This window comes from Neopelma chrysocephalum, unplaced genomic scaffold (genome assembly GCF_003984885.1).
Source record: "Neopelma chrysocephalum unplaced genomic scaffold, ASM398488v2 Primary Assembly neopelma1_159695, whole genome shotgun sequence".
NCBI classification, from domain to species: domain Eukaryota; kingdom Metazoa; phylum Chordata; class Aves; order Passeriformes; family Pipridae; genus Neopelma; species Neopelma chrysocephalum.
This window is the reverse complement of record NW_020934987.1, coordinates 1-12,813: the sequence shown is the minus strand read 5'-3', so window position 1 is coordinate 12,813 and position 12,813 is coordinate 1. Positions and strand designations below refer to the sequence as shown.

The window sequence follows — 12,813 nt, the reverse complement described above, 5'->3', positions numbered from 1 at the left end:
TCAGCATTGGGATCGAGCGGATCTTCTCCATCCTGGAGCAGAGGCTGAAGGTGGGTGCTGCAGGCAGCGCGTTGGAGGAGGCTCTAGGAAGTCAGCTATCGTTTATTAGAGATCCACAGCTCCACAGTATTCAAGGGAAAATAATTTTGGGGGTGAGGGTGGCTCCTTCCATACCTGAGTGTCCATGCACAGAAGACAGAGCCCTTTTCTGCAGCCTATCATGATGCAGGTATGGGCAGCTGAGGGCAGCATTCCTTAGGAGATGTCAAGGAAGTGTTAGAGCCCTGAGCTCTGGGCCTGGCTCTGAGCTTTTTGCCCCAGTCACTTTGCTCCTGTCTTGCCTGTGAAGTTTCCTGTCCTGGAGATTGGGAAGCAATGAATTCGATATTGTCTGTGACACTCTGTAATGAGCACCCCAGGAAAGCCTCTGAGAAGATTCATCACTCTGTATTTAGTTCTGAGCTTGTGATTCATGGCAGAGGAGGCCAAGGCAATGTGTTTGTACTTGGAGAATCAAAGGAGACCTTGGAAAGCTGTCCAGGTCCCATGTGGGAGGGAGGCTAAAGTCCTACGGGAGCAGCAGCACATGATCAACTACTGTGACACAATGCAGAGTCTCTGGGGGGCTCATTAAAGGTGCCCAGGTTGTCAGTCACTGAGTTAAGGTCTGGAGATGAGGTGAGGTGCTGTGAGCTGCAGATTCCCTCAGAGCCGGTCCCTCCCACGAGCGTGTCTGTCCCTCCAGGCTTCTGGGGAGAAACTTCGCACAACTGAAACCCAAGTGCTGGTGGCTACACCCCAGAAACACTTGCTTGCTGCCAGACTGAAGCTCATCTCGGAGCTGTGGGATGCAGGGATCAAGGTAAAGGAACCACTTGAGCTCGGTGGTGTCATGGGTGAGGGACGGGGAGCCTGAAGGAGCTGTAGCACAGCAAGACCAACTCCATTAGTTGTGTTCTCTTCAAGATCTGGGCCTGTCTGAGATCACAGAGCCATTCAGGTTGGAAAATACATCGAAGATCACAAAGTCCAACCGTTAGGTCTAGGCAGGCACAGAAGAACAGCCCAGAGCACTAAAGGCAACCCCTTGCTGCAGGGTTTTGTGGTGGCTGCTTTGCTCCAGTATCCATCAAAGCAAATTTGGGTTAGTGACTCGTCCTTCCCACTCCCTGCTAGGCAGAGATGCTGTACAAGAAGGATCCTAAACTGCTGAAGCAGCTACAGTATTGTGAGGACACAGGGATCCCCCTTGCTGCCATTGTAGGAGAGCAGGAGCTGGCAGACGGAGTCGTCAAGCTGAGAGATGTCTCAACACGAGAGGAGGTAAGAATGTCCTTTTATCCAGGTGTCAAAAGTGCTTCCAAACTCTGGAGATCACTGAAAGGCTCTGGGTTTTCCCTCAGTGACGTTGTTCCTTTGAGAAGCCATAGCACAGGTCTGTTGGGTGTCTCCAGAAAACCAGTCACAAACTGTGTTAGTACCCAAAGCAAGCCTTTGGTCCTTGGAACTGTGCTCTGTTCTAATGCTGCTACCTCCTCCTCTCTTTGCTTTGTAGGTTGATATCCCAAGGGAGAAGCTTGTTGATGAGATCAGGAGAAGGCTGGAGCCCTGAGGACTTCTCTGGCCAGAGCTGCTTGGCTGAACTGCTGTACAACTGGAACCCTGCAGTGCCCTTAACCATTCACTGCCGGCTGAGGCCTGGTTACCATCCACCAGCCTAAGGCTCCTTGCCTGGGCTAAGGCAGCAAGAAGAGAGGAGCCAGGGGGTTTTAAAAGCTATGGGACAGCGCAGTCACCAGCTTGAAGTTCTGGTTAAGTGCTCTGAAGGACGGGTTGAGCTTGTGGGTTCCTAATAGTGCAGTCCCTGCACCTGTACAGCCATTCCCATCACTGCAGGTGGTGTTTCCATGGGCACAGACTGGACGTGGTGCAGCTCCAGCGGGATCATCAGGCTGAGCTCTGGAGTGGGGAGGGAGCATGTTGGGCACCCACAGGCCCAGGACATGGGGTGAGGAGGGCAGTGGAAGGGCCAGTCCCACTCCCAGCCCGCACTCGGGCGCTGCACGGGGCTGCAGGACCAGCCCGAGGGGAGGTGATGCCGAAAAGTCTTTCTCACTTTTATCAGTCTCTTCACAGCTGCAAGCGACCGCCTCTGTTTTACCAAAATTCTTGCCTGTAACGAACCTTGGCAAGAAATTCCACACTATAGGCTTCCCCTTGGGAACTTCCAACCTTTACTGAAAACACATGAGCTCTACGGCTAACGCGCTCCTTTTAAAGCGTCAAAAAATACATAAATTCTGTGGCTAATAATTTCTAATAAAGTTCTTAATTTTGAGGGGGACGCGTGCGGACGCAGCGAGGGGGCCGGAGCTGGAGGGGGGGGGCAGGGGAGGAGGCACGCTTGGAGGAACTCTGTATTTTTACATGTTAAACAAAACAAAATGTTATAAGTAAATGAAATTAGGCTGAAATATAGCAATAAAAATTTATTGAAGATTTATATAAAATGCAAATAAGCAAAACAGCACGCTGGGCGCCCGGGGAGACCCCTGCTCCACTCACGGCCTGCAAGCGCAGTAAGCAAAAACAGTAACTTTTATTTCCTCATCAGTTCCCCTCCCATAATCACTTGTTATCCTATTGGATCCAAGTTTGCAGGTCTGGTTCTGGTTGGCTTCCCTGCAGGCCCGTTTCAGTCGCCAGGTGCTTTCCTTTCCATAGTTTTAATTAGTCCTTCGTCCTTGAGGCCTAGTGTGTAGCTTAGTGTGTAGGTATCTCCAGATGTCCATCTTGGATTCTCTGTATCGTTCTCGTACTTGACCCTTTGATCCTTGTCCTTCCCTTCGTTACTTTATGCGTAAGCTTTTAGACAATATGCTTTTAGAAAAATAAGATACAAAATACTTATTCAGCAAGGCACAATAATTTGTCTTTTCAGCTTAAGAACTGCAAGCTGCAGGACTATCAGCTTGTAATACTGACAGATTAATGAACCATTCTGCAATTTACAGTCCCCCAGCCTTAACAGAACATTGATTACAATAACATATATATATACGAATATAACATGCAATACAATTTGATGAGTAAATTACTTTACTACTACTAATTTATTACAAAAACAAAAAAAACCTCAAGCCAATTAATAAAAAAAGATAAAACAGTGATAAACCCGGCCCGGCCCTCCCGCGGCTTTCATTTCCCGGTCGCGGCGCGTGCGCAGTTCCCGGCGGGCGCGGGGCGGGCGCGGGGCGGCCATGGCGGCGCAGGAGGCGGCGGTGCGGGCACAGGCAGAGGCGGTGCGGAGGCTCAAGCAGGACAAGGCCGACCCCGACGAGGTGCCGAGGGGAGATCCGGGGATTCCCGGGATTCCCGGGAATGGGGTGCCTTTGGGGGAAGGAGCGGCGCGACCGGGAGCGGGGGTGCTGGGAAGATGGGGAGGGGCGGGGAATGGGGCGCTGCGGGTGTTGGGGTGGGGAAAGAGGGGCTGGGGGGAGCGGGGGGTGCTGTGGTGGGCTGGGGAGAGGGTGGGTGGGGTTTCCGGGCTCAGGAGGAGGGTGCCCTGGGGAACTGGGAGCGCTGGGAAGCGGAGGGGGCTGAGGGTGCAGGGGAGACTGGAACTGGTGGTTACTGGTGTTAGATGGAAGGATGCTGGGGGTGTTGGCGTTGGGAGGAGGGTGCTGGGTGCAGGAAACATGAACTGGTGGGGATGGTGATGGGCACTGGGGAGACAGATGTGGGGTGGTGATTGAGGTGGTGGGAGTCAGGGAATGGTGGGGGTGCTGAAGATAGAGGGGGTTGTATCAGAAGTGAGAAGTACCAGAGAGGAGCAGGGAGTGCCCGTCTGGTTGCTGAGGAAGTGGGAATAGTGGATGTATTGAGGCTGGGGAATCTGGGCACACTGGGAAGGCTGAGGCTGAAGGTACTGGGGAAGGCTGGGCTGGTGGGTGGGCTTACCCCCAGCTCCCTGCTTGTTCCCTTCCCAGATTGCAAAGGAGGTGGCAAAGCTGCTGGAGATGAAGGCCCAGCTGGGGGGAGATGAGGGGAAACCCAAGTTTGTGCTCAAGACCCCGAAGGTAACTGCCCCCAGCACACTCCTGTGCCTCTCTGTGTGCACATCTTCCCTCAGAACCCCCCCTCACACCTCTTGGCAAAACCCCAGTGCAGACACACCTGCCTTTCTTCTCATTTCTGTTTCCCTTTTGCTTTTAGCAGCAGGGGGGAGAGGGGTGGAAACATCTTTGATAGCACCCAGCCCAGATACCCACTGGCTTAGAGACTTTCTGGTGCTTATATGACAAGTTATGAATGCTGCTCACAAACAACACCATCACTCAGGTTACGGTGATGTCACTGACATAGGAGAGCATAGAAATATGGAATAGTTTGGGTTGGAAGGAGTCTTAAAACTCATCTAGTTCCAATCCCCTGCCATGGGCAGGGGCACCTTCCACCAGACCAGGTTGCTCCAAGCCCCATCCAACCTGGCCTTGGACACTTCCAGGGATGGGGCAGCCACAGCTTCTCTGGGCAACCTGTGCCAGGGCCTCACCACCCTCACAGGGGACAATTTCTTCCCAGTACCTAAATGTCTCAAAACTGTCTCCCTTTTCCATTTCCTTTATTGTGTGCTTTGGTAAATGTAACTGTGGTGTGAGCCCAGAAAATTGAGGGGTGTTTCACTGTTTAAAGTTGTGGAGAAGGGGATTTTGCAGCTCTGTGGGTGCCAGGGAAACACAGTTGAGTTTCCAGTCTGTCTCAGCCCCGTCAGTGGCAGCTGAAAGCTACCCATCACTGAACAACCTGTGAGTTGCTCAGGGGGTTAGAAGTGCCTGGTCTCTGCTTCCTCCTGCCTGCAGGTCCTAGAGAGTGAAAGTGGAAGGTCTAGTTAATTAAAAACGATTTATTTGTTGCTGAGAGCCTAAAGGTGGTCACTGAAACAATTCAGTGACCCTTAAAAGCAAAGAAATGGGAAGTGAGCACATTCTGGTGACACATATACAAGCATTTCACAGGTGTTGCACTTTAAAAGATGATTTTTCTCTACGTTTGGAAATTTCAGAGCTGCTGATTGTTCCACACCTTCAGAGCATGCCTGTCCTCTGATTGTACATCTTGGGGTGGCTTGTTGGGCAGGGGTCTGGCTTCTGGGTGTGAATCAGAGCTGGGGGCAGGTCCTGGCTGCACTGTCAGGCTCAGAAGCTCTGAACTCTGACTGTTGGATCTGTTTTAGCTCCTTTGTTTCCTGTATTGTGAAACTCCTGACTTAGATTTCCCTCTGCAGGTCGTGGCAGACTCTGTCTGAGCTCTGTCCTGACGTTTTCCAGTGTTTTTTGGTGCTACTTTTTACCAATACCTGGCATCTGGACCTGGTCTCTCAGTCTCCAGCATCTGGACTTGGTCTCTTTAGCAGCTTCTTCTTGTTTCTGGCATCTCTCTCACTTCATGCCTCTGACCCAAAGTGTCCTTTGCTCCTTCTTTCCTTCCCTCACCCCAGGGCACACGGGACTACGGCCCCAAGCAAATGGCCATTCGGGAGAGGGTCTTCAATGCCATCATCTCCTGCTTCAAGCGCCACGGGGCAGAAGTCATTGACACACCCGTGTTCGAGCTGAAGGTGAGTGAGGGCCGAGCTGGTGAGGATCCTCCAGTTGAAAGTGTTGAGGGTGGAGTTTCCTTCTTCCAGCTCCTAGATATCCTCACTTTCGCTCCTGCTCCAGGGCTCTTCCCCTGCCACTGAAGGTGCTGTTTGCTCGTGTGTCGTTGTGTTGTAGGAGACGCTGACGGGGAAATACGGGGAAGACTCGAAGCTCATCTATGATCTGAAGGATCAAGGAGGGGAGCTGCTGTCCCTGCGCTACGACCTGACAGTATCCTGCCACAGCCTGAGGGGCCTTGCCTGGCCTCCTTTTGGGGCAGTGCTGCCCTGAAGGGGAGGGAGGACCCCAAACTGACAGGGAGAGCGTGAGCAGGCAGTGTGGTTCAGTGGGTGCAGAACCCTTGCTCTGTTATTTACTGTGTGTTGCTTCTGTTTGGTGAAGGAATGCTTAGAATCATGGAATATCCTGAGTTGGAAGGGACCCACAAGGGTCATCGAGTCCAACTCCTGGCCCTGCCCAGGACACCCCAACAATCCCACCCTGTCCCTGAGAGCGTTGTCCAAGTGCTCTTTGAGCTCTGGCAGTCTTGGTGCTGTGCCCTCTGCCCTGGGGAGCCTGTTCAGTGCCCAACCAGGTTCTGGGGGAAGAGCCTTTTCCTAATATCCAACCTAAACCTGCCCTGACACCATGCCCCGTGTGTGTGGAGGTAAGGAAGATTTGTACTGAGTGGGGTTTCTCAGGGTACCCAGACCAGGCTGCTGCAGCACACAGCCCACATGAGACTGAGATCCAGCCTGAGGTGCTGCTGGAAGATGCCTGAAGGGATGCTTAATGGCAGCATGTGTGATCTGTGTCCTGGACAGCTGTGGAGACCTCGGGGAGCAGTGACAAGTCCAGCTGTCTCTTGGCAGTTCTTCGCCCCACAGCTACTGGGTTTTGGGAAGATAGTGAGGACCCAGCGCTGCCTGTGACTGGTAACTGGAGGGGGGATGATCCCTCCCTGTTCCCATCCTTAACCCTCTGTCCCAGGTGCCCTTCGCTCGCTACCTGGCCATGAACAAGATCACCAACATCAAGCGCTACCACATTGCCAAGGTGTACAGGAGGGACAACCCGGCCATGACCCGGGGCCGCTACCGCGAGTTCTACCAGTGTGTGAGTCTGGCTGTTGGCAGGGGCACTGCAGGGTGAGGCTGTGGGCTGGGCAGCACCTGTGGGCACGTAGCACTGTCAAAATGCAGGGTCTAACGCTGCGTCACCCTTCCCTGTGGCTGTGGAAATCTCTGGAGGATTCACTAATCTTCTCCTTAGTGTGCCCTCACGAGTGTGAAAAACAGCTGGGGAACGGGAGAGTGGGAGTGACAGCTGTGACAGGGTGTTGGTGTGCTGGGCAACTTTGTCACAGAGCCCCCTGGTATCACCACCTTCACCCTGTGGGGAGAGGGCAGCTCCTTGCTCCATCCCACAGCACTTGCCAGCCGGGTGGAGGGGAAAAATTTCCTTCTGATCCCGAATCTGGCAACGGTTCAGCTCTGGGTGTGTTAGCAGGACACACAACCAGGCTAGGCCGTGGTATACGCTACTTCTGTGCTGTGTTCAGTCAATCTTCACTTCAAAGGAAGGGAAGAGCCAGAGGCCAAATTACAGAACAGGTAACAAAGCAATTTCCTTCGTGGCTCTCTCGTGGTAGCCCTGAGGAACAGCTTTGTTCTACTGTACTGACACAGTCCCCAGGGGCTCATATTGCAAACAGTTATTTTGTTTGAGAATATTCCTGCTTCATCATACAATCTCTGGGGATACCTTCCAGCTCCAGCTTGGTGATTCCCATTTCAAAACAACTCAGGGTCTTTGCCTGCTGCCCCATCTGAAAGACTGTTCCAGGATAGCTCACTCCTAGGATAGCTAGAAATGGTCTTCTGATATCCAGGCTAAACTTATTTGTATCTGAGTACTTCTCCTTGTTTAAAGACTTCAGCTCTTTAAACAGTAGCTGTCATCCCTTGATATGGATTCTTCCCCTTTCTTAGATAAACATTTGGGAAATGTTTAGAGAAATCTTCCCCTCCTTAGGCCACCTAAATCAAGCTGTTACCTTCTTTCCCTGGAGTTGTGGAGTTTTTCCTTCTCTGCTCAGCCTAGAAGGTTTTTCTTCCTCTTTTCTTCAACATAATTCACCAGTCCCTGGTTTTTTTCAGTGAGATTTCATCTGTGCCATGTACAGTGGTAGCAGCACTTTCCTGACTGTACTTGCTAACTCAACTTCCACAGGGATTGCATCAGCCTTTCTTGCACTCAGCTGATAAGGATTAACCGATGTGATGTCATCTCTTTCCTCCTCCAGTTTATTTTGGGAGCTTGGTGAAGCCCTGTTGAAATTTACCCACTTAGTTAAAATTATTCCTGTACCCAAAACCTCACTGAAGACTTTGCATTTGGGGATTCCTGAATAGGAGTCAAAGAATGGCTGTCTTGTTGCTCCTGTGTTTTACTTCTCTCTGAACACTGATGTTCTCCTTGTTGTTTTCCAGTTAAGGGATATCAGCCTATTAAAGCATCTTGATGTTGGGCTTTAGTTATTCTGTGAGCTAGTTCATCTTACAATCTCTGGTGGGGACCACTCAGGCTTCTTGATCTCTTTTTCTCTCTTGGCAGTTGAAACTTTGGTTATGCCTCAGTTTTGCTTCTCTTATCTTCTTCCCTGATCATTAACTTGATTGGCATGTGTGTTAAAAAAACCCATCCTAAGAATCAAGGCAAAACATTTGGCATTTAGGTCATAGCAAATGAGAAGTGGTTTTCTCCTCCCCTTCCTGCTTCCTTTGTTCTATTTATTTACTGCTGATGGCTCTGCTGGCTCATTTCTGTTGTTTTTTCAAGGATCTCTGTTTCAGAGTGTCACAGGGTCAGGGGAGCAGGTCACAGCATACAAGCTCTTGGCAATGCAGTGGACACAACAGCACTGCTGCCTTCCATGAAAGAAGGTCCTAACCCACATCCTGTCCCTTCTGGATCCCATCTGCAAGGAATGGTGCTCTCTCACATCCCATTTCTGTTGGTTTCTGTACACCAGCTGCTGTCACCAGCAGAGCTGAAGCTGTTTTGCTGCAGCCATGAATTGCTCACTGCCTTTCCCTCTGCCCCCAGGACTTTGACATCGCCGGGCAGTTCGACCCCATGATTCCCGATGCCGAGTGCCTGAAGATCGTGCACGAGATCCTGAGTGACCTGCAGCTCGGGGACTTTGTCGTCAAGGTGATACTGGGGTTCTCTGTGCCACGGTGGGAGGCAGTGGTCATTGTCCATGGGGTTTTACACAGCAGCACCTGTTCCCACTCCCAGGCCTGATCCAGGAGTTGATCCCATCCTCTGTGTCCTCATGCTAAAGGCTGGACCTGAGCTTGGGCTGGGAATGCCAGGAGATTTCCTGAGTCTGCAGTTGGCAGAGTTCTCTCCAGGACTAACCACAGACCCCTGCAAAATTCCAGCAGCCAACTAGAACCATAGAATCACAGAATGGTTTGGGTTGGAAGGGACCTTAAAGGTCGTGCAGTTCCAAATCCCTGCCACGGTCAGGGACACCTTCCACTAGCCCAGGTTGCTCCAAGCCCCGTCCAACCTGGCCTTAAACAGCTCCAGGGATGGGGCAGCCACAGCTTCTCTGGGCAACCTGTGCCAGGGCCTCACCACCCCTATGGTAAAGAATTTCTCCCTAATATCTGTCTTAGCAGGTGACTGTCATGTTCACTGCCTGCAGTACAACAGGCTCTGGTTCAGGATCCCTGCCCTTATCCAGCTCCTGATGCCCCCTTAGCAGGGGGTGTGGTGTTGCCTGCAGGCTCCTGCCTTCCCAACAAGTCCTTTCTGGACCTGAGGCATTTTCACTACCCATGGAAATGTGAATCCAGCTGAGCCTTGGCCTCAATTACCTACTATTACAGAAGACAATTAAACTATGGAATTCACTATACTATCAATAAAAAAAAATAAATCCTTAGTGAGGTTTTAACATAATCAGATGTCCCTTTGCTCTTATACTGACAGGGCACTGAATTCATCTTCTTGACCCTGGGTCTGTTCCCGAGCTGTTTTTACATGTCTACATGAGAGGACTCATAGGCCCTGATGGTTTCTTGTCTCTGTTGAGTGGAGGTGCCTGTGGCTCTAGAAGGAAATGTGAAGGCTCTACCCAGGCCTGGGAGGAGTCAGTGGTGCTATTTGGTTTGCTCTGGGCAGCTCAGCTGCCCAGGAATGGGAAAGAGAAATGGCAAATAGGAAAAAAAAAAAGTCTTGGCAGACATCTAGTTTCTCTTGCATTCTTAAAGCTAGAGGGGAGGGAAACCTGACATGGCTGAAGCATCTGTTTGAGTCCATGATTCCTGACGTGCTTCTTCTCCCCCAGGTCAACGACCGGCGCATCCTCGATGGGATGTTTGCAGTTTGTGGGGTCCCAGACAGCAAGTTCCGAACCATCTGCTCCAGTGTTGACAAACTGGATAAGGTACAGGCTGCAACTGCTGCTGCTGGAGTCTCAGTGAGCCTCCTGTCCCCCTGTCCTGCCATGGTCCATGAGAAGTGGCTGGGAAATGCTGATTAACATCAAGTTATTCTTGTTCCCACCTTTCCCTGGAGGGGAGGCATGCAGGGCACAGCAGTCACGTGGGAAAAGTGGATGCTCTTTCTTCTCCAGTAGCCCATGAGGTCCTAATAAATGGAGAGGAGGGAGGGGAGAAATGCTCTTCACTTGGGAGGTTCAACATCCCAAAGCTTCACCTGCTAAAGGTGCTGCTGCTTATGAACCAGGCTCATGAAAACCTGCACCAAACTGGGCCAGGGCATTGAGAAGCCTTCTTGAATGTATTAGGTTGAGTCAGGTGGTGTGAGGAACTGCAATTGTGTCCTGGAATTACAGTACAGCCCAGATTGGAAGGGATCTTGAAAGATCATCCGGTCTAACCTTTACTGAAATTTCAGACTTCAGTTGCAAGGCGACTGTGACATAAAGGTTAAGTCTCTGGTTGTGCAGGAGTAGAGGAGTGCAGTCCTAAATGACAGTGTGTAACAGTCTGCAGGACAGCTTGGAGGTGACAGGGCAGAGCAAAATGGAAATCCACAGGTGAGTCAGCTGGCACAGTCGTGGTGTTGTCCAGGACTCTGCTCATAAACACTGTCCTGCAAGGTGCTGCTGTTGTTGTTTGGTGATGTGATGTTCAGCATCCCTGAGGAGGTCACAGAACCTGCAGCCATATTCCAGCATGATCCAGGCACCACTGGACAGTGTGTGCCTCTGGCTGTGTGTAGGACCCTCAGGAAACAGCAGTGAGAAGTGAGGTGGGTGTGCATGGGAGAGGTTTCTGTGTTTTGCCTGGAAAGAGAGGAGAGGATTTGGAGTGAGAAGGGGTAAGAGGTCCCTGGTCACTTCATTCACGCTCTGTTGATTTGGGCTGGCAGCACAGGTACTTTTATCATGCTGAGAATAGATGTGACTGTTTGTGTGGTTTACCCAGGTTTGGTGTGACACTGAAAAGCCACCTCAGTGTGCAGCTTCCCCTGTAAGACACAAGGCAGGAGGTGCCCACAGGTTTGAGCTCAGCAAGCTGCCTGGAGAGCACTGGCTGTTGTGAGTGTCTCCAAGGGATTCAGGCCATTTTGTGGCTCTTGGGAGGAGGGAAAGGTGCCAGAGTAGGGGCAACTGATTGTCTTGACTGTAGACCCTTGTCAGATAAAGATGCTGGAGATCAGTTTATAAGTGTGTTACACAGTCCTCCTCTAATAAATAAGAAAGAGAAACCTTGAAGCGAAGTGCAGTCTAAAAACTCAGATTTCTTGGCTTGGGATCCAAAGTAGAATTTGGAGGAACTGTGTGTTCAGAGTCATGTGGGGGACACTGTGGGCTGATTGTTTTAAGGAGTGCTCCTAACCTTCCTGTGAGACCCTGTTAAACACAGCAGCCTTGTGTCTCATCTTGTGGTCACGGTGCTTTGTTGAAGGGGGAACTGCCTTTTCCCTTGGAGGCCTTGTTGGATGGTCAGATGAAGTCAGCTGGAGGAAGCCTCACAGCCCTGTTAGCAGGGAGATCTGTTGTACAGGCATGACTAAAGTGTGGATTTGGAAGCTGTGTATGTGTGGAAAAGCAGTAGGAAGGGACCATTGGGCTCTTTTAGAATGGGATTATTTCTGACTAGGTACCTAACCAGGGAAGCCAGAGCAGCAAGATGGCTTTCAGATTCGGTGTTTTTACAGAATTGATGTTCAATTCTGGACACAAATCAAACCCAAAGTATTTTTGTGGAGTTGGGGCAAAAACAAACTGTGCAGAGGTACAAGAAATGGAATGAGGACCATATGACTGTGCTCTGAGAGCTGCTACTTCTCTCATGCACCCTTTAACCACACTGAAGGGTTTCTACTGTGCAAAGATCTGTTGGTGGCAGATGTGTCTGTTCATGTGCATGTGCAGGGCCACCAGAACTATCCCTGGGAGAGCCCACATCCCTGGCTCAGTGGCTGATGCCCTTCTGTCCCCTCACAGGTGCCGTGGGAGGAGGTGAGGAGCGAGATGGTGGGAGAGAAGGGGCTCTCTCCCGAGGCTGCAGATCGCATCGGGGAGTACGTCCAGCTCCACGGTGAGCACTGGGGGGTCGAGCCCTTGGGCTTGTTCTGGGGATGGAGGGTGCACAGGGCACACATATGGCTGGCTGGGGCCAATGTGGCAGGTGCTGCTGCCCTGGCACACCTGAGGCAAAACTGGTTCCTACAGGTGGGCTGGATCTGATCGAGCGGCTCCTCCAGGACCCAAAGCTGTCGCAGAACAAGCTGGCCAAGGAGGGGCTGGGGGACATGAAGCTGCTGTTTGAGTACCTGACCCTGTTTGGGATCACAGGGAAGGTGAGGAGGTGCGGGGGCAGGAGGGGGTGCTGCCCTGCTGGGCCCCCCGAGCAGCCGGTGACGGGGCCGCCCTCGTGCCCTGCAGATCTCCTTCGACCTGAGCCTGGCGCGGGGCCTGGACTATTACACGGGGGTGATCTTTGAGGCCGTGCTGCTGCAGCAGGAGAACGAGCACGTGGAGGAGCTGGTGGGCGTGGGGAGCGTGGCTGGAGGCGGCCGCTACGACGGGCTGGTGGGGATGTTTGATCCCAAGGGCCGGAAGGTGCCCTGCGTGGGGGTCAGCATTGGGATCGAGCGGATCTTCTCCATCCTGGAGCAGAGG

The 12,813-nt window shown here is 51.8% G+C and overlaps 1 protein-coding gene and 1 long non-coding RNA gene across 2 annotated transcripts; both read left to right on the top strand.

The window, feature by feature from the left end:
* On the top strand, positions 1–1,875 carry LOC113962406. Its single transcript, XR_003532539.1, has 4 exons — positions 1–50; positions 746–862; positions 1,177–1,323; positions 1,556–1,875. It is a non-coding gene; the product is annotated as an uncharacterized LOC113962406 (long non-coding RNA).
* Positions 1,876–3,241: 1,366 nt separating this feature from the next.
* On the top strand, positions 3,242–12,810 carry LOC113962405 (histidine--tRNA ligase, cytoplasmic-like; the record flags this gene model as incomplete). Its single annotated transcript, XM_027673161.1, has 10 exons — positions 3,242–3,341; positions 3,990–4,079; positions 5,501–5,620; positions 5,778–5,873; positions 6,633–6,758; positions 8,751–8,858; positions 10,006–10,104; positions 12,136–12,229; positions 12,364–12,491; positions 12,577–12,810. Coding segments are annotated over exons 1-10 (1,176 nt in total), but the record flags the coding sequence as incomplete, so codon positions are not given.
* Positions 12,811–12,813: the final 3 nt, after the last annotated feature.